Below are 21832 nucleotides of genomic sequence, written 5' to 3'. Positions count from 1 at the left end.
GCAAGCGTAAAAACCAACAGATAAGATTTAAGCGCTTTTTGAAAATTTTGCTCAGAAAGTCTCTAAAGAGGTTCTTAGTGCGTTTGCTTAAGTTATCTGCAATAAAGCTTGTGCTTTAATTAAGGGTTTTCTGTCATTTCCTTATTACTCGATTTGGCTCATACATCAAACCCTTAAGTTTAAGACAGCAAATTGTGACTTAGTCATTATTGTTTTTCAAGAAAAAAAAGTTTTGGAAAAACGGGGATGGACTAGTCCATTATATTTTAGACTAAAAACACAGTAAGAGGATATTACCATTATTTTTGATTTAAAAAAAAAAAAACCCTAAAGCATTTGGCAGTTCGGAATTCAAATAAAAACAGACACTCATTATGCAATGTACATCTCTGAAATTGAGAAAGCTGCTTGCACAATTCATGCCATTTTTAAACACCATTGATAACAATTGACTGTTTCATGAAACAGAAAAGCACTTATTTTTCAATGAAGACTAGGAAGACCTGAATATATTTTCTTAAAAAAAAAAAACCTAAATTAATAAAATCCACAAACAGCATCAAATACACACACATACCGACTATAGAACAAGACTCATTCAATACACAGAACCAACACCGCTTTTCAGACTAATCTACCACGCATGATTTGTTGCAGTTACCGAGATGTGACTTCTGGTGTAGCTTCCTCTTCCAGCCCTTTGTCAAAGATCTTGAGAGGCTTTGCCATGCGCTCTACCACTGATTAGCCTGAGATGACTTGGAGATGGGACACTTCTACAGCTAACTGGGAAATGCGGACGAGATGTTGAGTGGAGGAAAGAAATTAGAGGGGTTGCTATAGGCAGTCCTGATTTAGTCTAACCCACGCCAACAACAGGATTCTAAACCTCTGCCTTGTCACTGGCGAATACTGATGCATTGATTTTTTATTTATTTTTTGTCCTGTTTGGAAAGAGAAGCTTTTGGTATTGCCGGTCCACTCAGGCCTGGCTGGAGGTGCACAGGGTGTGGGCATAGTCATGCAGTCTTTGGACACGTCTGCCCTGTCTTTCTCCTCCCGAGGAGAAGACAACTAAGACAACCTATGAAAAACAAACCCCATGTTGGAGGCACACACTGGTCTGATCTGATAAATCATCCATCATCTTTATCACCATCATTATTATAATAATTATTATTATTAATATTATTAAACTACTATTTTCTTTTTTTAATAATCTAATAATTGGCATGACACTCTTTCCTCAGTCACCCTTTTTACCCACAAGTTCGGGCTCTATTGGTCTACAAGAATCAAGACGAGTTTGCCTTGGATGTAGAAGTACTGTTGACACAGTTTTACCATTTTAAAAAAAGTAAAAGAAAAGAAATAAAAAAACGACAACATTTATTTGGATATAGATAATATATATATGTATAATATATATACGTATAGATTGGCAACTTTGTGCACCAGTCCAAGGTGCAATAGGAAATCTGTTTAAATGTTTTGGTGATGTAAATGTGTTTTGTGTGAAGCTGAGAATTATTTGGGGTTGTCCACGCTGCTTAGAGGGGCTGGCAAAGCCTGCTGAGAAGGTTCTGAGGTTTTGCCGTTGTTGTTCACGCCATGACTTCCATCTTCCTGCAGCTCCACTTCCATCTTCCCAGTATCCTCTACACAACTGCTGTCACTGGGAGGGATGTTCTCGGAGCCCACAGATTCTGCGGCATCGACAGCACCCTCCTCTTCTTCCGGGTTCAAGCCGGTACAAACACAGTCCGTTCCTCCATTAGTTTTTACGTCCCTGGCCTGAGGCAATTCCGCATGCTCTGGCGTTTTCGCCGTATCCATCATCTCCTCGCCAACTGTGGCTTTGGGCACTTCCGTGACACTAACTCCCGATTCACCTGACGCAGCCTCAGGTGTGACTGCGGCTGCTGGCTCTGCCATTTCGCCAACCTCTGGCTCTGCCTTCACTTCAGGAACTGCTACGGCGGCTGGTACTTGCACACTAGGCTCGGTGGGATTCTCCTGCACACACACTTGTGTAACATCCTTTGAGTCTTTGATGCTCCCTGACTCTGTGCAGTCCTGATTGGAATCCTGTAGGATGTCCGTCTCCATGGGCTGAGACAAGTTAAAGCTCTGGATGAGGCGGACCAGGTGTTTTACCTTGTCCAGAGAGGCCTGCATCTCCTTCTGACGGGCAAGTATGCTGTTCTTGGTCTCCATACATTTCTGTTGAAGAAAAGGAATACAGCATTACAATCTAAAATCTTAGAAGAACTATGATATACCATGTAACAAGTCGTACTGAATATTTGCCGGGATAAAACGAGAAAAAGTTGATTGTTCCTCTTAAAATTGGTTTTCTGAGGCAAGCATCCCTTCACAGACACGTAGAACAATTGTATAATTAATCTTGTATCCAGAAAATCTCCAGTTAAAGAGAAAAATAAATAACGCACTGTTATAGAGTTGCTGAGCTGTTTCACTCTCTGTTCTAGTTGTTCTCGTTCCAGCTTTAGTTCAGCACTCCATTTCATTAACTTCTGCTTCTCTTCTTCTTTTGCTGTTGGACAGGAACAAAACAGTCAGAAATTGATGTCTGCATTTGGTTATAAACTGTTTTACACTTAAAATGCTAATTTCTACAACTGGAAATCAAAATATCTCTACCTTCTTTGTAAGCAATGTAGGAATGGACAATTGCTAGGGTTCCTGGCCATGGAATGGCCTCTTCCTTCTTCAGAATCTGTAAAATAAATTCTCTCAATAACAGAACAGTGCTGTGCTCACTTGACCTCTGGAAAGCCATAAAAGAAGCTGAGATCAATTGTATATGGCAAAAGTGATGAACAACAGAACTTCAATGGGAGTGCTTGATGCTGTCTTACACTTACATGATGGGTGAAAAAAAGGCACAATCAATACCGAACCATGTGAGAGCTTACAAAGGTCGAAGCAGCCTTAATTAATGCCTGAAGAAACTCATTTTGTTTAAGGGGAGAAAAATGTACACTTCATTTTTGGAAGGGAAAGGGGAGTTTGTTCTCTCAGTTCATCTCCCATTTCTAATGATATAAAAGTGTGTGTGCTTTAAAGGACTGAATTCCAGTTAAAAGGAGACATCACTGACTGTCCTGGGAGAGCAGTGGCCAAGGGCTCGTTGTGCTGCTATTATTTACCTGGTCTTGACATTTAGGACAGATCCACATGCCTTTGGGAATGTTTTTGAGGGGTGGGTCCAAGCAGTCGAGGTGGTAGACGCGCGAACATGTGTCACACATGAGCAACTGTCCACTGCGTCTGCACACAGTGCAGAAATCCTCATGGATGTCTCCCTGTCGGGAAGAACGGCAGGTGTCAGTACCACCGCCCCCTTCTTTTCCTGGACCAATCAAATGATAGCGGGAAAGGTGGGGAGGAGAGGAACTGACTGCTGATTGGAGGTATTTGTCTAGTGGCTCACTGGTGACTGGACTGTTCACTCAGTCAGGGCACTGGATATTTAACTAGTAGTTTTATTATTATTACTATAATTTTTGCATTTTTGAAAATGTATCATGTCATCATAAGCAATGGGTATTTTGGCTTAAATACTAAGATGGGGTGTAAGGATTTAAAAAATACTATACTATAATTACTTCAGGCCTGATATTTGTGTGGGAAGTAGAGAAAGACTGTTCACTTTGTAAGACTGCTGGCTCCATTTCAACAAATACAACAAATAAACACATGAATGACAGTGCTGGTAGGTCAGTCTTTCTCTTTCCAGGGTGGATGCTGGACTCTAACAGGAGTTACCTTGCTCCTGTACATTTTGAGGTGTACAGGATGAATGCAGTGAAGGGTTTGGGGGGGGGGGGGGGGGGGGGTGTAGGGGCAGCCTGTAATGTAGAGAACTCTACTAGAACAATAATAATAGTGGGGGCTTTCAACAACATGGTCGCCCAGACTTGGCAGGTGGCTACTTACATCCCCGGAGCTGGGGCTGGGCTGGGGGACAGAATGAGGGTGGACAGAGAGGGGAAAGCCCCCCGTGTCAGGCCGCTCAGGGGCTGGGGAGGCGGGAAGGCTGCTGGTGGGGGAGAGCAGGGGGTTGCAGCCCAGCTCCGGCACCGCTGTGCTGCTGGTGGTGGTGCTGTATTTGGGAGGGCGACCTGAGTGAAATGAGACAGACAAGAAAAGAAAAACAAACCCAAAAAAAAAAACAAAAAAACAAAAGGAATAGAAAAATGGAGGAGGAGGAAAAGGGGAAAAGAAAGAAAAAAACACAAAAGATGAAATAAAATAATGGCATTTTCTGGTAGCAACATACCTTAGAGAGGGGATCCTCATTGGCTAGCATGGAAACAAAGGAAAGGAGGGAGAGAGCAAAGGAGAAATGGAAGGGAGGGTCACAAAAAGCAGTTAGTGCAACAGACGACCACAGCAGCATGCAGGGAATTTGAAAAGCAATGACCGAAAGAAAGAACGAAATAGAAAGCATAAGCTGAAATCTAAATCTCAATACATTTCTCTCTGCAGGTGGCTTACTACAGGAACAAGCAATGCATCATGCACTCTAAAATAAGCAAAAAAATATAAACATAACATCTAAAGGTAACCGAACAGAGAACCGACAGACAAACTCTTACTTAAACTCCTAACTCAACCAACTCATGCCAGCGCTTAAGTCTACAAAGTGGAGTCCAAGTCAAGTACTTTCAACACCAAGCCCAAGTCAATGCTCAAATCTTTAAGGTGGAATCCAAGTCAGGTCCTTCAAAGATAAAGCCCAAGTCAACCCTCAAGTCTTTGAGGTAGAGTTCATATCAATTCTTTTAAGGCCAAGCTCAAGTCAAGATACAAGATTTTCAAGGTCAAATCGAGTTAAATCCATTATGTTGAAGCAGAGCTCTAGAAATCACAAGAAAATAAGATATTCTAAAAGAAATAAAGAGTGCAAAGAGCACACAAGAGACTCAAATCTGAAGTGAAGCAACACTGAGAGGACATATTTCTCCCTGTAAGCCTACTGACATTTTGGAGTCTCAAGTCAAATGTTAACAAGTCCAGAACAAGCCAAATTCTCCATCTCTGGAAACTATACAAACTGGGGAAGAGGTTCCTCAACTACCACTTTTCTAGGCCACTTTTTAGTGCTGTAGGTCTGCAGAGAGATCAAACCCTAGCAAAGACACAAAGCAGAATTGCAAGAGAAAGCGGAGAGGTGTCTATTAGGTGTCTGTTAGGTGGTACATAGAAGCAGCAGGGCTACAATACATCAACTTAAGCAACTAAGACAGGCAGGTACAGACCTCTCTTCCTGGTGCCTTGATGCAGTGGAGTGTTCAAGTAAGTGACAGCACTCTTTTTCCTCTGGGATATATGAGAGAAATCGGAATGTTAGAGCCAAGTTGGAAGTACAATCTAAGCTCTCAAAATCAGTCCAGATGGAGGAGGGAACTACAGAACATTTGTTTGTACCTCAGGTTCAAACACTGCTCCACTGTACACTGGGTTGGCTGTTGTTCTCCTCTTACGTTCTTGTCTTCTACTCTGAATCTCTGGAGAGAAATGACATCCCATGCACATCTGGTTAAAAAAACATCCTGTCCTTTTTTTAATTTAATGTAAATCCACAGTGCAGAATTGACACCAGTGGGACTTGCCTTCAAGATGGTCATGGGTGACCAACCCAAGAGACACCATAAAGGCAAGTTTCTGAAGGAAGAAAATATATTAGTTTATTATTTAGGTTTTCAGGTCAAATTTGTCAGACATGATCATTTTGTTAACTCTGTAGGTACCAGTACCTGTGGGCTCTCCTCTCGTTTGACCTTAGCTGGAGGAGGAGGAAGAGGAGGAGAGGATGAGAGTGGTGTACTCGTGACCACCTGTTCTGGTCCTCCCTGTGGTTTCACAGTCTGACACAGAGAACAAGAAGATAAGCAACCCAGTCAAGATGTTTGATTCTTAGTGCAAGAACAAAAGTTAAACCTATCCTGTCAGATAAAGACTTGCATGTCTGGAGCAAACAATCAAGCTAATACAAACGGGTACGCTCACCTTCAAGTCTGAGTTAAGGTTGCTGATCTGAAGTGTCTGGGCAGGACTGATGACAATGCCTGTGACTTGCGTGGTACCACTCGTGACTGCAGTCATGGTCTTGTCAATGGTGGCACACTGCTGTCCGTTCACAATGTGCACCTGGTGAATGGGCCCAGCAGAGGCAGGGAAAGATGACGTCAGCTTGGTGGTGAGCATCAGGGGTCGCTGGATTAGAGGAGCCGCCACCATGGGAGGAGGAGGAGCTGGAGCGATGGGCACATTGATGGGCATGGGGGGTTTTGGTCGAACCTGTGCAATGGTGGAACGGTGTTGGGTGAGAAAGCAGACAGAGGCTTGCCAAACCAATCGATCATGAAAGCCACTCTGGTTCCATGCTCTTAACATCCATGCTGTTGTGTGTTAAGAGGCTACCTCAGCCATAAGTAATGCCAACACTGAGCTCTGGTTCACCCCTCAGTGACTAGTTTAAAAGTGGATGAAAATGTGTGCAGAGCTCAATTTAGGAACATCAAAACAAACAAGGAGATTGTAGGCAACTCTGGCCTACAATGTCCACCAGTTTAGCTCCCACCCTGATCAAACTCACCTGCCTATAACTTTCTAGTATCCTAAAGACCTTGATTAGTTGTTCAGATGTTTGATTGGGGTTGGACCTAAGCTCTGAAGGACAGTGGACTTTGGACTTTGAAGGCCAGAGTTGCCCACATAAGACAGTCAGGGTGCGTTCACACTTGTAGTTTGGTTCTCTTGGTTCATTTGGAGTAAAAATACCAAACCTAAAGGTTGAATGACACATTTTGTGACGGAACTTACACTCACTTTAAGTCGAATACACCTAATGCCATCTGCTGGACTAAGCACCCTCATTGTTGCATGTACATATGATTTAATTTTTACGACCTGCAAACTCACAAAGAGCTTATAAAAGGCATTTTACCTACTCGTTGCTCCACGTTTGCCCTCTGCTCATTTTGTTTTGGATAAACCGCTAGTTCCTCATCATCAAATCATGTCGCATAGGGTTGCATATTGTCATTACATCCAGTTTTTGGTTTGTTTATAAGTATTTGGTCCGTGTTGCTTTCATATATTCGAACCGCACCACAGTTCATTTGGAAGCAGACCGAGACCCATCTTCTTAGCGGTCTCGGCCCACTTGTTTGGTGCGCAGCAGAGTTCGAATGGAAGCGTTCACACTTACTCAAATGAACCGCACTAACAGAGCAATCGCACCAGTTCATTTTAATCGAACCAAACATGACAAGTGTGAACACACCTTAAATCAAACAAGTTTGGAACGATATAAGGGTAAGTAAATGTCAGGTTCAAGTGGATTCATCGGAGCTCGCTTTAGCATTACATAGCTTTTTGAGGTAAAAAGTGATATACACTGTCAGTCTTTAAGGGGGTGGGGGGTTAATGACAGGGTCAGCCAAAGCAATATCAAAGAACAAAAGCAGAAATAAAAGCTGCAACAGAAGCAACAGCATTGTTACAAAGGAACAAACAGCAACACGCTGTCTTACTCTGAAACACCGTGTCTACACCAGACATAAGTAACGAACATAGTTCAATCTTTCTACCAATTAACTTCTGGTGATTTATTCACCCAAATGTTGAAACAACTGTTATTGAAGGGGTCATGCACCTTAACTTGTTGAGTGGTGGCACTTATGGGTCACTTCTAGTATAGACACGGTGCTTAAAGGAGCTTACACACTAGATAAAGCTGTGATGGAGCGTTTGACAGACAGGAATGCTTTTAGAGAATATAGACAGAAGCAGGCCAGTTTAAAATAGAGCAGTACTGGACTGTGGACTGAATTTTCATTGGTCAACAGATGCCTAGGTCAGAGTGCAAAGAAACAGTTCTATTGACTGAGCATGAATGAGCATCACTTTTGCAAACCTTTGTTTTTTTTTATCTTTTTTTAACAACAAAATATCCCCAACTGATATCAACAGACTCGTAACATTTCTAACAGAGCGTAAAATCTAGTGTGTAAGCACCCTAAAGCAAAGAGAAAAAAAATGTGAGCAGACAGTATCACAGCAACAGCCAGTGCTGGGAAGGAGAAGGTGAGCGTCAGTTTTATTATGAGGAAAAAAGCTGAATTTGGGTCTCTAGGTGTGGAACGGTGATGTCTTGAAGTTTGGGTGACTGTTTGAGCAATTTTAGTTCCCATGTTAAAAACTCTTTCAAGGCGAGAAGTTTAAAAATATCTTGAATCAGAATGTCTCTGTAAACAAAGGCTTTACAGACACAAGGCCTCTGAAACTAGGTTATGTGTCCCTCTGGTGGCGTCAGTGTGGAACTGCACATACATAAGGGGAGGGGGCAGGTCTAACAGAGACGCACCTGTGGCTGAAAGGTGGGTCGAGGCGTCAATCTAGGAGGAGGGACAAACTGGGGAACTTTGATAGGCTGGGCAGAGGTGGTGGTGGCCTGCACCTGTGACAAAACCAGCCGTTTATTGGGCACTCAGCAGGTGAAATGGAGAAATTAACAACATTTAGAGGAAATGATCCTCTAAGGTTACATCACAGAAGTATGTCACCATACACCCCAGCCAAGCACATCATTGTCAGAAAGGAAGTCATTTCAAATCTTCACACTAAATGGAGACATAAACATCCTGTTCTAAACACATCAAAGCCAAGTGGGTCTGAGTATGACTAGTCTACAGCAAGCTATGCAAAAACACAGACTGGCATTTCTACTTCAATTTAACATTGTTATATTTAAGCTACATGGAGACACTAAGTGAAGAGGAAGAATCTTTAGCAGCGATTCACACTCACGACAATAACATTCTTGGGCACAATCCGTGTGCCGGCATCTGTGTCCTGATTGGGTAGCTTGCTGGCCACCTGAAGGTTGATTGGTGTGCTCTGGGAGTCGGAATTGGCGCCGGGTCTCGGAGGGTTGCTGATGGCAGTGACCATGGCGACTGTGGGGCGTTGTGTTGCCATGGAAGCAGGCATGGTGGAGGTGGCAGCTTTCAGCACGAGAGGTAGAGTCTTTGCATTTATGACCGGCGTCACGGTGAGAGTCTTCTAGTCGAGGAGGTGGGAGGTAGGTTGATTGAGGAAAGCAGTGAATGAGGATGAGGAGAAACAAAAGACGTTAAAGTGCTATTGACTTGATTTTTCTGATGTTATTGTGTACGAATTATCAGTGCATATAAGAAAAAAAAAGGTCTGTCCTTGCCTTTCATCAAAATGTAATAACTTAATGACTTTTTTCCATTGATGTTACCAAGAAAGCAAGTGCTGTTAGATAATGTTAACCAATCACAAATAAGCAATTGAGAAATTGTTTAAACAAAGTCACGTTGCAGGTTTGGCTCCATTCTTGTATGTAACACCCAAATGTCATCAATTAATATTAATAATTGATTAAATTAATTGTGTATATATGCAATTTATATATTTGATTTATTTTATATATAAATTACATATATTTCTTAAATATATACATGTATGTATATTTATATGTAAATATACACAGTGCGCACACATCATGTAAACACAAATGCTTATTTTAGATATGATTAATTTGACAGCACTGCATAGTATTGATAAAACATAGTCCCACCATATACATTTTTCCAGTTGAATAGTTTAACAAATTACAAATGCACTACATTACTGAAATAATTGTGAAAATAATATTAAATTAATATAGAATGATTTAAAATAATGAGTATAAGATGAAAATGAGTATAAGATGAATTTAGTCCCAATCCATTATTTTTTCTGTTGAATATTCAGTTACTCTTAGAAATGTGCCACATCACAAAAACAAATAAAAGGTTGCAAATGTGGATTTAATAGTTCAATAGTTTATAAATTCTATGAAAAATTCTATTGTATTTTCAATAGCAACACATGCACTCTAGTTGGTCTTCTTCCCTCACAGAACAAAATACAAAAGTTAAAAATAGAGAGGCTGCGATTGTACATTATTAGCCATATAAAGCAATAACACTCTTAAACGATTCTAAGGTCACTCTGTCCCTGAAATAAGCTTCGAGTTTATGAAAAATAAGGGCAAAGATTTGTGTGCTTGCAATTACAGAGTGTGCCTTTAGAATAGAGCACTGCGGATGAGTCAGGGCAATTGTTTTTCAATAAACCTTTTGGGTAAACTAGCTAATCGGCTAATTTTTTGCTGCGGTACAGGAATCAAATTCACGTCTCATCAGTGTTAAGTAAATATTCCACTGCAAATCACCTCTGAGTATAGAGCTGTTCTACACCGTTTGTCTAGAAACTGTGTTTGGGGTGAGAAGTGGTACCTGTGGCGCCCCCTGGTTGTGTGGAGGCCCTGTGGGCGGCTGTGAAAGGAGACAGGCGGGCGTCAGCAGCACGGTTTTACCGTCTGCGGTTGCTGGGAGCGTCTGTGGCTTCAAGTCGGGCTCCTGTTTCACCAACAACTCCTTCCTCAACTGCTCCACCACTTTTTTCTGAGAGAGGGAGAGAAATTACCAGGAAATAATACATCCATTCACAGTCACATTTTGAGGAAATGGTGATTACAGAAAAATGAATTGTTCTGAAACGCACTTTTCATAAAAATGAAAAGACCACTCCCCCATCTCATCTTTTCAATGTTCTGTTTATATCTGGCCACAGCGGTTTCTAATAATAGATTATTAGTCACCAAATTCCCTGGTTTTCTTTGTTCTGGGTGTGAAGCTAAGCCGTGGCTTTTATTCAGTCAGTCTTAAAAGACCCTTCAGGTACGAGACCATCTTAACAACACTGGAAATGCTTTTATAAAGGCCCACTGAGCGCTACACACACACATACACGCAGAGAAAACGTGATTGAAATTCATCTCACACACTCTGCTGCCTCAGAGTCCTCTGGAGCCAAAGTGCACCTCTGAGAGTGCAAACACACACACATTCATCAACAAAGCCCTTGTGCTAAGCACAACATCAAATGAAAGTCTCTTCCTCAAAATGAATTTTGACAAAACTATTTTTCTCTTTAAGCGGATGATCAATCACATAGTAGACTCACAAGCAGAATGTTTACATACGCAACAGACCACCGTGCTAGCTGCCGGTCTCACATTGAGGCTAAAACCACATAAATATAAATCCATGATGCGGAAAGAGTTATATAGAATTCATATGAATGGAACTGAGAATTAAAATGCACACAAACTGTATTCACAGCCGACAGGAGTAAGAATCAACCTTAAGATCTGAGACAATTTGTAGATTTTACCAATAAAAAAAAATCCCTATTGTAATACGCATGTTATTTTTAATGGATATTAAAAATATAATGAATAGTATCATTGAAATACTATTATAGTTTTTTATTAATATTTTTTATTTTTTCATTTTAATTTTTATTGGTTTTCATTTTAGTTGTAGCTATTTTAAATACTTTTATTTTGTGTTTTTGTGCTGAAATGAAAAGGTTTTTATATGTAATTTCAGTTAACATTTATTTCAAGTAACGAAAATGTTTTTATGCTGTTAATTTTAGTTTCAGTTAACTATAATACAGTGACTTACATACAGTATATATATAATCAATACAGTTAATCAATATCACGCGAAGAGTGCCATTTTTGCCATATATATATATATATGTATGTGTGTGTGTGTGTAAAAACTTAGTACATAAATGTTTTGACTGAAAAAATACAGTACGAGTTCAAAAGTGTGAGACTGAATTACATCTTTTAAATCAAATTAACAGTATATTATATTATATATATATATATACACACACATTATAAGTTGAAATGTGAACTAGACTGCTTTAGTGAGACAACTGAATTAGCATTCACTATATTGTTTCATCTTGTGCTCTAATCCTTGTCTGGATTGACTAAGGCTACACACACACACACATACAATATTTGCCCTCCACATTTGAATAGAGTTAAAAAAAAAAAAAAAAAAAAAAAAATCAAATCATGTGTACTTATACTGATCTATTCTTTCTCTCTCTCTCTCTCTCAGGATAAAAGCTCAAAGCTATGCCAGCGATCTGAGAGTCAGTAAACTGGGACAATTCTTTGATGAAACTAACCGGAGAATTTAAAGAGTAGGAATAGAGATAGAAAGTGAAACACTGCCCCAAAACAGCTGTGCTAAAAATCCAGACTTTCAAGAAGTGACTGAATAAGTGCAATCTCAAACTCTCTGACAATCTGGAGTGTTTCCACCTCTCAGCAGGAAACGAGACAAGCCCCAACACACACATCAAACGCATGCGCTACACACAGCGGGCTGCATGTATTACTCGTCTGTCACAGACCCAGGCCTGTCCTGCTGGCTGCTCTTTTCTCAACAGCAAAACAATTAAATATATATCAGTCTTTGCTTATTTCCACTGTCATTTTGTCATTAAAAACTAAACTTCCCACAAGATTCAACGGCCACTTCAGGAAATCAATAAGACCAATTTGAAGCAAACAAATCAAAAATCGCTTCAGTAAACACAAACTGACCTGGACACACAAATGTGCTGAAACATGCTGGTGTTTTTGTGCTGTTGCTTGAAATGAAAATCTAACAGAGTTATCATTTACTTAAACCATTTAAAACATTCTGGAATTAAAATAATTAAAAAGATCGAATAAAATAAAATATAAGTAATAGATTAAATACTTTCAGTGCATCTAAACAGCAAAAGCATATAAACAAACACATTTTGAAATAAACACACACTAAAACTGAACTAAAACTGAAAAAAGAATAAAACCTGAATAGTAATATTAAAATAATAATAATAATAAAAAAGACAAAAGCAAATAACTCTACTTTAAATTTTACTAAAATTAAAATGAAAACTTAAAATCTGTATATATATATATATATATATATATATATATATATATATATATATATATATATATATATATATATATATATATATATATATATATATGTGTGTGTGTGTGTGTGTGTGTGTGATGTTGAAACAGTGTTGAATACATATACATGTAAAACAATTCACCATCACAAAATAAAAAAAATAAAAACGCTTGAAATCAAAATTTCAGAAATGATCATATTTTACTAAACAAAACTGCATTTCCCATCAACCTCTTTGTCAGCAACAGCAGGATAAAATACATATATCATAAATTGTACATTAAGAGCATATTGTTGGCTTTAAGTAAATGAGCCTAATGAAGTCATGCAGTGTCTTTTTTTTAAACCCCAATATCACACATTCAACCTTTGCTCATTTCTCAATGACACACATTTGCAGGCAAACAAGCATTTAACTCATGTGTTTCACTATTTAAAAACATTTGTTTCAGCACCTGAAGCAGTGAATGACGTCACGACGACTGTGAAAGTTCTTACCTGTTTCTCACTCAGAGCCGTGATTTTCGCTTGGAGCTCGTGAAGTTGTTTCTTCAGATCTGCGTTCTATGGAAAAAAAAAAAGAGCAAAGATAAGTGTAAGAACCACTTCTTTTTGAAACTATGCGCTTGTGTCATATCTGAACAAATACCTGGAAACATATACATTCTGAATTGCTGAACCTTTGTTTAATAAAATATTTATACACACCACTAAGCTGCCTTATTAGTATAGAAAATATAATACTCAGCCGTCAGTAATGTTAAAGTTCTCAAACAAAGCAGAGGATTATTTCTGAAGAGCAACGTCATAAAGAATATTTACCTGTGGATCCTGCTTCATTTGGGCAACAAGTTTCTATGGCAACAGAAGAGAAGACAAGAAATTGCAGTCAAAACTTGAGCCATCAGTTTTGGAGGGAGTTACAGACGTTGTGTGCCATCTACAGGCCACACGTGGAACTATAGTCTATTGCACCTGCCTCACTTTCAAACAAAAGCAGACAGAGCAGCAGGCAGCCTGCCAACGGCTTTCTTGTCCTCCGGTTAACAACAGTTTGTGGAGACACCATTTAATGTGTTCATTTGAAACAAACATTTTGCATTTGCAAAGAACAAGTGTAATTTACATGAAACTTATCAATTTGAGTTGATGAGTTGATCCACCTGTTATAACATCAATCTTCGAGAGACAGATATATTAAGAAGTGAAAAAGATTAAATGTAAAATGACAGTAAAATGAGTTCCCCTAATTATATTTCAGGACATCTGCTATTAACTGAAATTAGCATCTATAACATCAGGTAATAGAAATGTCTAATAGATTTTTCTTTAGCTCTTTTTTTTATAGCTTTGGATAAAGGCATCTGCTAAATGCAGGAATATAAATATTTTAAAATAAATACATTTGTTTTAAAATTTAACTAATTTCACCTAAAATTTACAGATAAATTAATTAAAAAAAAAAGTTTAAAATCTCTCAACCACAATAAGATGTACGCCTTATGAAGAATCCATAAAAGTAAGGCACAATATACTATTCGGTGTTACTATGAAGGAATTTTCTGTACAATTTGTTGTGCATTGCATTGTGTTTTGGGGTTTAAGGAAATAATCCATTTGGGGTTTAAGGAAATAATCCAGGACATCCATTTTTTATTTTGTAAAGGGTACATCTAAGGCCCTTTCCAAATATGCAGTCACATGACAAAAATGATGAGACATTTTGCTCCACTTTAATTAAAAAAAAAGAAAAAAGCTCAAGAGTGATTTTATGTTTCTTCAAAGTTTCTGCAGTCCACCAGTAGGCAACAGTGAGTCATGCGAGACCACAAAACAACCCGTTCAGCTGCCCCGGATGAGGCAGAAATCCCACTTCCACCTGCCTGTCAAATATTCCAAGCGATATGAAGACAAAACCAGACGGCAGCACAAGACAAGCCTCCAGTATGTAAAAGAACACCTGCTTGAGATGATTCGTTAAAATTAAAGTAATGGCTTACGCTTTATCTGCCCAGTATGACCCTATTTCTCCTCGTTTTCCTGTCTCTCTATCCCTCCCTCCCTGTCTTTTTGTCTTTCTCTTACCCCACTCAGACAGCTCGACTAATTTTCTGCCTGCTGGGACACGCTGCCTCTAACTGCGAGGGACAAGAAAAGAAACATATCTTCATTTATCACTAAGCGCAATAGAGGACCTGGAGACCTGTTCCGCTAGACTCCCAAATCATTTGAATTATCCGTAAAACAACGAAGGTGCTTTCTAGCATCGGATTGTGATTTTAGGGCTCATGTACTGAAAGTACAGTGACACTTTAGCACTCTTTTCCCCACATGATTTAACTGGTTAGAGAGATCTCCTACCTGATGGACTTGTATTTCCACTTTCAGGGCCTCCTGTAATGTTTGCAATTCCATCATTGATCCAGTTTGCCAGAAAGAGAGTCCCAGGAAACTTTCAGCCTATCTAGAGAAATCAAACAAGAGAGCTTTTACAGACTTTTCTTTTCTATTTTATATATTTAACCTTTATTTTGCGATATGATGGGCGGTTGACTTAATCCAATACCACCAGGAGGGGGAAGACGAGTCGGTATCTAATGCGGTTTGAGGGAAAAATGCACTTCTCTAAATCGAGGCGTGATTCATGATGTCTCAGGTGGTAGTAAACAGACACGCTTTATTCAGCTTGTATTCCCAGAGCGGCACACTGCGAGAACCTCTTGGTTCAAGTTCAAAAAAGTATTTTGACCAAACGGGACTAAGAGGAGACATACAAACTCAAGGTGGAGGATACAAACTTGTGACAGTTAAGAAGATGGGCAGGACTGTTTGCTCGTCGGACGAATCGGAACAACCTCGATGCTTAGTGTAACAGTGAGCAAAACCGAGGCAGTGTTACAGACATTCATTCACTCTCATTGATTTTGGTGTGCGGCCCTGTGCCAAGAGGACAATTATAACAGAGGCTATTAGAGGACTTACCAGCTGGCACTGAGACTGGTGTTCACGCGCTCTCTCCAACTCCCTGCACAAGATGAAACACACACAAACACACACAGCCTATTAGACGGGGGAGAGACACTCCAATTCCCTCTCTCTCTCTTATACAGTGTATAAAAAGGGGCAACATTGCAAGCGCAGCATTCAGCAGGTTTCTAATTGCTCATCTCGTCTATGAACCCCACGACAAAAACATCCTGCATCTCCCGGCATCTTTGCGGACCTAAAAATATGTTCTTCAAAACTCAAGCATCGGATTTGTCCTTTGTGCAGTCCTGCCAAATGGATTTCTGAGATATTAAGCGAAGCCTGTACTCGCCAGCGATGACATCTGTCATGACCACACGGCAGACGGGTATCTCAGAACCTTCAGCCTACAATGCACAGGAAACGACACCCTCTTAAATCTACAAGTGTATGAGTCACTCTGCTGGTCCTTGATCAAATCAAGTCTATAACAACATACAACTAAATAGTACGATCACTGGAACTTTAGGAAGAGAACCGTGTCAGCTTGGGTGCCCATAAAAATCGGGAGTGATTATGAAAACTGAAGTGGATTATGGATATCTTTTAAAAGCACGCTGTCTATATTCATAATATAGTAAATCATAATTCTTGAATGTTAACTAGCGAAAAGTCAATAGCTGAGATGGGTTAGCGGTAAAGCACCTCTGCAACAAACTACCAAAAAAAAAAAAAAAGCACACATATATACACATTACCAAAAAATAAAAATCACAATCCAAAACCTTTACCAAGTCTCTATAGTAATTTACAGAAACTTGAAATTTACATTATCATTAATTATAGTTAAGAATAGCACCATGTAAGAATTAGTAAAATAATATCACCATTCAACTCATGAAACTTAGTTTTGAGGCAAATTCCCCTGAAATAGCCAGAAAAAATTATCTCATTGAATGCCATAAAAGAGATTTATGTTGAATCATGATGCTGACCGGCTTTTAGAAAGCATTAGCTAACATCTTAAAAAGGGTGTCTTAAAACCCTGCACATTAAATATAAAAAGAGGACAACATTAGCATTTGTATAATGAAAAATTTATATAATTACTTTTGAGTTTACAATTCAAATTAGGTTCTTATTTGCAATAGGACAGCTATACAGTGCAGTAACACAGGACTTTTCTTGTCTCTGTAAAGTTTTTGGTGACCTGTTGAAATGTTCTTTGTAAAACTATACAACCAGCCCAGATCAAAACTACATTCCAGAATAAAACTTTCATTGTGGTTTGCCGAATATATAATGTACCTCGTATTTCAAAAGGCAAGCAATATGAATTACATAAACGTGAGAACAAGCTGAAACAACATATTACTGTAATCAATCAGGTACATTGTATAACAAAATATTACGCCATTTTCATATTCGCTTTTAATGGAATACCTATAAATGTAACAGCAGACAAACATTCAAATGACTTGAATTCAACTATTAACAACTGATTCATCGGAGTACAGGGAACAAATATACTTAAGCAAACTGATACAAGACAGCTAAAAATAGATGAAATAAGGGTAATGTGAATTATTGTCCTTTATAAATAGTATCCAGGCCTGGATGAGGTAACAGAATATCACAGCTACACCTGACAGGACACAAGTTATAGGATTAAAATACTTCCAGTGTCATGTTACATAAGCCAGTACGTTTTGTTTTGCATAATTGCTTGATATTCATGAATGGCATCAACAACAAAACTTCTGTGAATATTTCAATGTAGTTTATGAGTATTGTAAAGGCATTATAACTATTACGCACATTGGTACGTGGAATCATAAATACCCCAAAGATTTGATTGCCACAGTACAAACATTAAAAGTGAAACTACCTGGATAAGGAAAACAAAACCTAAAGAAAGAGCTCAACATGTTTAAAGTTTCACAAATGTGAAATATCAACAACGAGTTGCAAATATAAACACAATGAAAGCAAAACACGAACAGAAAAACGTTAATCAATAACAAAGAAAATAATAAACACTTTAGTAAAGTTTGACAAACATCAACAATCAATTGAAAACTAAAATAAACTGATACTAAACCTGGGTTGAAAAAGCACCTACATTTCAAAAAAGGCTTTACAAAAAAAACAAATGTTCCCACATAACATCTCTCAAATAAACTCCAAATGCTTTAATATGCCACCTGCAAAACTACAATAGTGTGCAAAAACACTCTGACAGATAGTCAAGCTGTAGTTTGACCCCAAATTATCCTGAGCTCTACATGAAACCGGCCTTTAGTTCAGTACATCTGATCAGGGATGTGCAAATGACAGGAAAAGTTAAGCAGCACTTTGATTAGGCCACTATTATAAACCTCAAGGAAACACGGAAGATGATGCACAAAGTGTTTACCGACAGCATACTTTCACAAAGGTTCACAAAACAGGGGGAAATGCATGTTTGATCCACTACAATATGAAGGTAAAAGCGTTGCGAGTTTCTTTTTCACTCTCTAAAAGAATCTGCTTGTAGTTGGTGCAAGCTAAAACACACCAGCTCCAATAACTCAGCCTCCTCCAACCAAAAAGAGAGAGCAACATAAAAAAACACTTTCTAAACAAACAGTGCTTTAAAAAGCATCACTTTATCACCCACCCACTACAAGCCCAGGCACTAAAAGCGTTGAAAACTACCAAAATAGGAGTGAATCTTTTTTTTTTTTTACAAACCTGCTGCTGGATATAAGGAGCTTTCATATTGTGCTACGGCTAACTCTGCTAAAGCTAACAGGCCAACAGCACAAATTACAGTTAGATGGACTCGACTGAGCCGCAACCACTAATTCAAGCCATGTATGAGCAAAATATCTTCATTCTACCCTCTTTTATCCCCCCGCTTCGGATACATTGTTTCCACTGAGCTGAAAACAACCGTTGCGGCAACAATGTATCCAGCGAAGTTTAAAATGTTACAAAATAACAAAACGCGCGGAACGTTCGATTCACGCGCTGCACTTAGAAATACACCACTCAACTCCTAGAAATAAGCGGAAATTCTGCTCCAAAATCATCGGGATGCTGACTTCTCTACCTACCCGATCGCGACGGGGTTTGGATTTGGAAAAGCGACGAAGAGTCTCTGAACGATTAAAGTCCAAAAACGAGGCGCATAAAAGTTGCAATAATAAAAAAAAGATCCCAAGGTGCACTTACCCTCCTCTACTCACTTGAGCAGTAGTGCCTCTCTCTCTCCCCGCAAATTATTTAAATAAATATTTACAAACACTCCGAGATCTCGGTCCGATCCCTCACATAGCTGTAGTGGTGTTCTGGGCTGAATTTAGCTAGGTTACCGAGCTTATTTTTTGTTTGTTTAATTTTAATTTGTGTGTGTAAAAAAAGAGAGAAACTGAGATACAAAACAAGAACTCTTCTTCAATCTCATTCACCACAGCCGCAGCACCCGACGATTCATCCGCGCAGGAAGAGGGAGACGAAGGGGGCAGGAAAAGTAGCCTTCAAAAAGCACAAATACCTCAAACATCCATCCAAACGATTCAGAAACATCGCGATTACTGTAAAAGTGCGCGCGCTTGGTGTAAAAGTGGACGGGAAGTTTCCTCAAAACGTGTTTGGGAAGAGGACTATTTTTTGTGACGGTGCGGCGAATTTATTTCACTTTGCCTAAGGAACAGCGGTAGTGCGTCTCCCATTGCCTAGGGAAAAACCCGGATGTAAACTCGGCGAAACTCATCTGGAGAAGAGAAGTGGCAGTCTAACTCACTCAAACTCATGGATGTACACTCACAGACTGTAAAATAAGTTTTTTTTATTAGCATACTGATTATATATGCATATTGCTATAAACAAAAACAATATCAATCTCCATTTCAAATATACAGTAAATATAACTGGGTAAATTATGCAAACAATATGCATACATTAAAAAGTGCCAGACTGTAATAAAATAAGGAAATTGTGCTGTTTAAAGTATATACCAATATTACAGGCTATTTAATAAAAACAATATAACAGAATTTTACATTTATACACTGCACTAGGCCTACAGCTTTGTTTAAAGTCATAAAATAATGAAAGCAAAAAAAACTAATTCCATGTATATTGAATTTTCCCTATATTAATATTTGTATTCTACTGCCATTCAAATTTATATTACTTACAAATCCATATGTAGTTTTTTTAAATTAAATTTTTTTGCATAAGTGTTTATGACTAGACACTCCTTTTTTATGACATTTTTTGATGCAAAGGATGACTTGAATTCACATTTTTCTAATATTAATGTGTCTTCAGTTTCTGAAATAAACTTTTTTTTTTTTTTTTTTTTGCAAAACATTACATTAAAAAAAAACCTTATCAGTCCTGGGACTGTAAAAAGTTACTGTAAAAGGCCACCGATCCTGAAAATGTTGGTATAAATCTTTTATCATAATTTTTTTATAATAATTCTTTTAAAAGCTTTTTTAAAAATATTAATACAGAAAAAAATTAAAATGTGTTTGCCAAATCAAAATCAGTGTACCCAATATTCAGAAAGTCATGTAAAAACCGTGAAAAAATATATATATATATATATATATATTGTTGTGGTCCAAAGGAGAAAACTATTCTTTTTTTAATGATTTTTATCATTTTTATTTATCGATGTACACTTGTATAAAACATTATTGCTACACGTAAACAGGATCCAGGTAAATGCATTTTATGTATGACTTCCTCAAAAGTACTAATAATTTATAGGATTTTTTTTTTATTTCTATCCCCTTGTACACTGAAATATATAATTTTGTCACCTCCACCCAGTTCCAACTCCTCTTTATGAACATTGTGTCCATCCACAACATATTTTCAAAGATGCAATGAATATATAAATATATACTTGCTTCCTTGTCATTACTACAGAAATCACAAGAGTAGCTAATCTACATTCAACTAAACGCTGCAGTACTGTGTTTCACAGAGTAAATCGTCAGCAAAAGAAGTGACTGCATCCCCCCCATCCAGACCACCATGTCTGCCTGACACCACTTCACTCCCCAACATCATGATAGTCAAAGTAATCGCCGCTGTCATATCCGACTCAATGTGTTTTATAGCTCATCTTTGATCAAACCGAGCGCACGTGCACCTCCGCCACGACGCTTTATGTCTGTTAATAGAGGAAGAAATAGATTTGCAGAATATTTTACGCAAACGAATGCTCCTACCATGAAAGAGGTGGCCGCTCCGTTAACCAATGAAATTGTCAGGAGTTAACAGTTTTTTCTGAGCCGCCATGATATATTTTTGAGGCTGCTCGGAATAGGCTTTTTTTTTTGCTGAATCAACACACCGTGAATCAAAAGGATTGCGCTGTGTGGCAAAGTGTCTGTAAATGTAGGAGCGGTAGAATTCGCTTTAAATACTTAAAATGAGCTTTGAAATGAACTTAACTCTCAGTTTGGGGCTTCAAACTCGCCATACAATGTGCTGCAACGCGTTTAAAACTATTGGACGTAAATCTCGCGAGAAAATTGTGGATTAGCTTGAGTGGATGAAACAAACGAAATATCCCTGTCTAAAATATAAATTCTATCTTATAAAAAACACTATATAACACTATGCAATAATATGAAATTCTAAAAATAGCATTAAATATTATAATGTAAAATAATATAGCCTATTGCCATTTATATTTTATATAACACAATGGTTTATTACTCTAAAATAAATAACCACAAAACACAATAAATCAGCACCTATACATTTTAAATTTAAATAAATATGTTAAATAATACAATTTTATTAAAACTACTATCTAAACAACTCTAACAAATGTAAAGCCCAGGTTGTTGTTTGGCTACAAAGCTCTCCATCACTAGTGATAATCAGCTAAAATATGAAATAAAATAACAGTGGCTTATCGAATCATCATGATCCTTTTATTCCCCACTCTGTTCTGTCATATATTG

General features: G+C 38.3%; 1 protein-coding gene across 4 annotated transcripts; it reads right to left on the bottom strand.

Moving 5' to 3' along the window:
- Positions 1 to 1220: 1220 nt before the first annotated feature.
- LOC306868174 (PHD finger protein 21A-like) lies at positions 1221 to 19318 on the bottom strand. Of its 4 annotated transcripts, none has more exons than XM_079414235.1 (18): positions 19074 to 19318; positions 15873 to 15915; positions 15252 to 15354; positions 13713 to 13745; positions 13389 to 13454; positions 10344 to 10511; positions 8845 to 9099; positions 8402 to 8494; positions 6040 to 6330; positions 5787 to 5897; positions 5643 to 5694; positions 5458 to 5537; positions 5289 to 5349; positions 3964 to 4148; positions 3174 to 3329; positions 2665 to 2740; positions 2454 to 2557; positions 1221 to 2223 (listed from the first exon to the last, which is right to left on the bottom strand). In XM_079414235.1, exons 3-18 carry the CDS (start codon positions 15306 to 15308, stop codon positions 1528 to 1530), a joined length of 2484 nt encoding a protein of 827 aa, XP_079270361.1. In that variant the 5' UTR covers positions 15309 to 15354; positions 15873 to 15915; positions 19074 to 19318; the 3' UTR covers positions 1221 to 1527. The 4 variants fall into 4 exon arrangements, with proteins under 4 accessions (XP_079270361.1, XP_079270363.1, XP_079270362.1 ...); XM_079414237.1 differs by having other exon boundaries at positions 8845 to 9096; XM_079414236.1 differs by lacking the exon at positions 19074 to 19318 and adding an exon at positions 18956 to 19013.
- Positions 19319 to 21832: the final 2514 nt, after the last annotated feature.

Source organism: Barbus barbus (genome assembly GCF_936440315.1).
Source record: "Barbus barbus genome assembly, chromosome: 50".
NCBI lineage: Eukaryota > Metazoa > Chordata > Actinopteri > Cypriniformes > Cyprinidae > Barbus > Barbus barbus.
This window is presented reverse-complemented; position numbering and strand designations above follow the sequence as displayed.

Bases quoted from the DNA above. Each gene is read 5' to 3' on its own strand.
- LOC306868174 (XM_079414235.1), bottom strand. From the start codon at position 15,308: ATGATGGAATTGCAAACATTACAGGAGGCCCTGAAAGTGGAAATACAA. The intron at 5,695-5,786 runs GTACTGGTACCT...TTCTTCCTTCAG, and splicing joins AACGAGAGGAGAGCCCACAG to AAACTTGCCTTTATGGTGTC. The intron at 4,149-5,288 runs GTCTGTACCTGC...CATTTCACTCAG, and splicing joins TCAAGGCACCAGGAAGAGAG to GTCGCCCTCCCAAATACAGC.